The sequence below is a fragment of the Grammomys surdaster genome, unplaced genomic scaffold (genome assembly GCF_004785775.1).
Source record: "Grammomys surdaster isolate TR1022 unplaced genomic scaffold, NIH_TR_1.0 254, whole genome shotgun sequence".
NCBI lineage: Eukaryota > Metazoa > Chordata > Mammalia > Rodentia > Muridae > Grammomys > Grammomys surdaster.
Window position 1 is genome coordinate 934,255 of NW_021604695.1, and position 2,933 is coordinate 937,187.

Below are 2,933 nucleotides of genomic sequence, written 5' to 3' on the forward strand. Positions count from 1 at the left end.
CAGGCCAGCCAAGGCTACATGGTGAGACCTGCTCAAAACAAAACAAAATTGAGAGGCTGGACATATTATCACAGGCCTATAATCCCAGCACTTGGGAGATGAAGGCAGAGGAGGATCAGGAAGTCAAGGCCAGCCTCAGCTACATAGAGCTTGAGGTCAGCCTGGGCTACACCAAATTTTATTTTAAAGGGAGAAAGAAAGAAGGGAACAAGCCGGGCGGTGGTGGCACACGCCTTTAATCCCAGCACTTGGGAGGCAGAGACAGGCGGATTTCTGAGTTCGAGGCCAGCCTGGTCTACAGAGTGAGTTCCAGGACAGCCAGGCTACACAGAGTGACCCTGTCTCAAAAAACCAAAAAAAAAAAAAAAAAGAGATCACCCTGAATTCCACCTTACTTGTCAGTTCTACCTATAGGCTTTATCCTGTTTAGCTGGACAAGTACTTGTCCATATTGTTTTTATTAGCTATTTATTATTTCCTTCATATATAATATAAATAAATATATATATATATATATATATATTTTTTTTTTTTTACAAGTTGTCTACTTGTCCCACTAGCTCACAAGCTCTGCAGAGTTACCCACACCTGTTTGGTACCCAGTGCATGCTGAATGAATACTGAGTACTAAGTAGTCTTTATTGACTGGAAGTGCTTCGACCACTAGGCTCTGGCTCCTGGTCAGTCAGTGAAGCAGCAATGTCTTCTCTTTTCTTCCTTCCTTCCTTCCTTCCTTCCTTCCTTCCTTCCTTCCTTCCTTCCTTCCTTCCTTTCTTTTGTTTGTTTTTCGAGACAGGGTTTCTCAGTGTAGCCTTGGCTGTCCTGGAACTCACTCTGTAGACCAGGCTGGCCTCGAACTCAGAAATCCGCCTGCCTCTGCCTCCCAAGTGCTGGGATTAAAGGCGTACATCAGCACTGCCCGGCTTGTCTTCTCTTTTTTACTTCTCTTGGGATACAAGAGTTCTTCAGTAAGACGATCTACTTGCCTATTCCCACAGGCAACTTCTCTCATCCTTCTTTCTCCTCAATTACTATTATGTTTTGTTTGTTTGATTTTGGGGACAAGAGTTTCTCCTGGTTGTCCTGGAACTCACTCTGTAAACAAGGCTGGTTTCGAACTCAGAGATCAGCCTGTCTCTGCCTCTTGAGTGCTGGGGTTAAAGGCGTGTGCCACCACACTTGGCTGTTCCTTTACTAATTCTTTCCCTATCAGTATTCAAAGATGTATTAACCAGCCAAACACAAGCCTCAAGCTCTGCCAAGCCTCAGATCAGCATCTGACAGCCTCCTTTTCTGGCTTTCTAGGACTGTGCTCTTAGGTCCTCAGACTCCCTGGCCTCTTTTTTAATTACTGGGACATCCGATCCCTTTACCCTTGTAGACTCCTGGAAGTGGAGTCAGTAAAAGAATGGCTGTAAGGGGTTAACCGAAGGGTGAGAGGGACGTGAGAGGCCAGGTCCGGGGGTGTGTAGAGGAAGAACGTGAGCCCTTGTGACGCGCAGCAGGGACTTAAGACCGGCGAGGAGTCTTGCGTCCTGGAACCTCTTTCAGATCCTCGGCAGGAAACCCGCGGGTGCGCAGTGCGATATCTACGCCTGCGCCGCCGCCGGAGCCCGACTACCTTTAGCAGGGGGACAGAGGCTGAGTGGGTGGTGACAATCGGGATTCCGGAAACCCACCTTTCACCCGGAAATGATTGTGGAGGAACATGGCGTTGCTGGTGCGAGTCCTTGTGAGTGCAGGAGTACTTTTCTGGAGACGCACGCGCGTCTCCAGGTTGGGCTTGGAGAGGGCGGGGCAGAAGGAGCAGGGGAGAAATGGGGGAGACTGTGCTGTAGTTCCGTTGCGTGGTTGCCCTTTCCCAGGGAAACTGAAGGAGCCTCCCACTCTCCTTACCCCTGTTTTGGCCTTGGCTTCTCCATCTTTTTAGAAGGTAGTGACCTCGGATCTTTATGTGATGAGGATCGTTCTCTGGGAGAAGAACACGTGGGGCACTGATTGGAGTTGGGAGGGGGGACCGAGAGGGGGGTGGGTCCAGTTTATGTCTGTCACAGTGTGCAGTGTGACCTTGAGTAAGATACTGGGGGGTCCTGGGTCCACTTGAAAAATAAGGACATTTATCTCTTGCAGTCCCCTTTGGATTCTGAGGTTCTTTGAGTTTGTTGTAGAGACTTTAAATGAATTTTCTCTTGTATAGCTCAGTGGAGTGCGTACGTTATTAGAGCAAAAGCTGCAGGAGAGACTGCCCTGTGGCTTTCTCTTTGCCCAGCATACTATTTGACACAACCTAACACTTGTTGAATGAATGAATGAGTGAGTGAGTGAGTGAATGAATGAATGAATGAATGAATGAACGAAAGACTTCTAGACTGGTTCTAATCCGTGTGCTCTGTCTACGTCCCTCCTGAGATTTGGCCTTAAATCCTCTTTAGAGTCACTACTGACTCCTAGGACGAGTTAAAAAAATGACAGAGAGGAAACGGTTCCTAGTCCTGAAGAGATGAGCAGTTTGTAATTTAAGTCAGGTATTTACAGAACTTGGCCAAGGGCGCTGTTTTACATAGCAGACGCCATTCCTGCCTCTCGCTATTTTTTGCATTGTTATTTTCTGTGTTTTACATCATTTTAGACTACACTCTACTTAACATTCCTTGCCATCCTAGCAGACTGCTTCTTCAGTTACTGCTTCAGTTGCTGCTCCAGTTGCTGCTCAGGAGGTTTTGTTTGAGAGACATGTTCCTGTTACCCACAGAATGGTTCATTTGCTGAAGAAATTACAGATGCTAACTAAGGCAGAAGTGGAATTGAGATCTGAAGATGACTGGGGAAATGGCAACTGGCCTGTTGTAAATTATTTATGTGTGCACACGTGCAATGGTGAGAGAGAGAGAGAGAGAGAGAGAGAGAGAGAGAGAGAGAGAGAGAGAGAGAGA

At 47.2% G+C, this 2,933-nt stretch overlaps 1 protein-coding gene across 3 annotated transcripts in view; it reads left to right on the forward strand.

Annotated features, from left to right (window-relative positions):
• The first annotated feature begins 1,435 nt into the window (after window positions 1-1,435).
• Window positions 1,436-2,933, forward strand: part of LOC114627474 (ubiquinol-cytochrome-c reductase complex assembly factor 1) — a 96,539-nt gene continuing 95,041 nt past the window's right edge. Inside the window, exon 1 of one of the 3 annotated variants that reach the window (XM_028775303.1) lies at window positions 1,436-1,776. In XM_028775303.1, coding sequence (XP_028631136.1) covers window positions 1,693-1,776 — 84 coding nt within the window. In that variant the 5' untranslated portion in view covers window positions 1,436-1,692. Of the gene's footprint in view, window positions 1,777-1,842; window positions 1,934-2,933 lie in introns of those variants that run through there. The other 2 variants (XM_028775304.1, XM_028775305.1) reach the window with 2 other exon arrangements.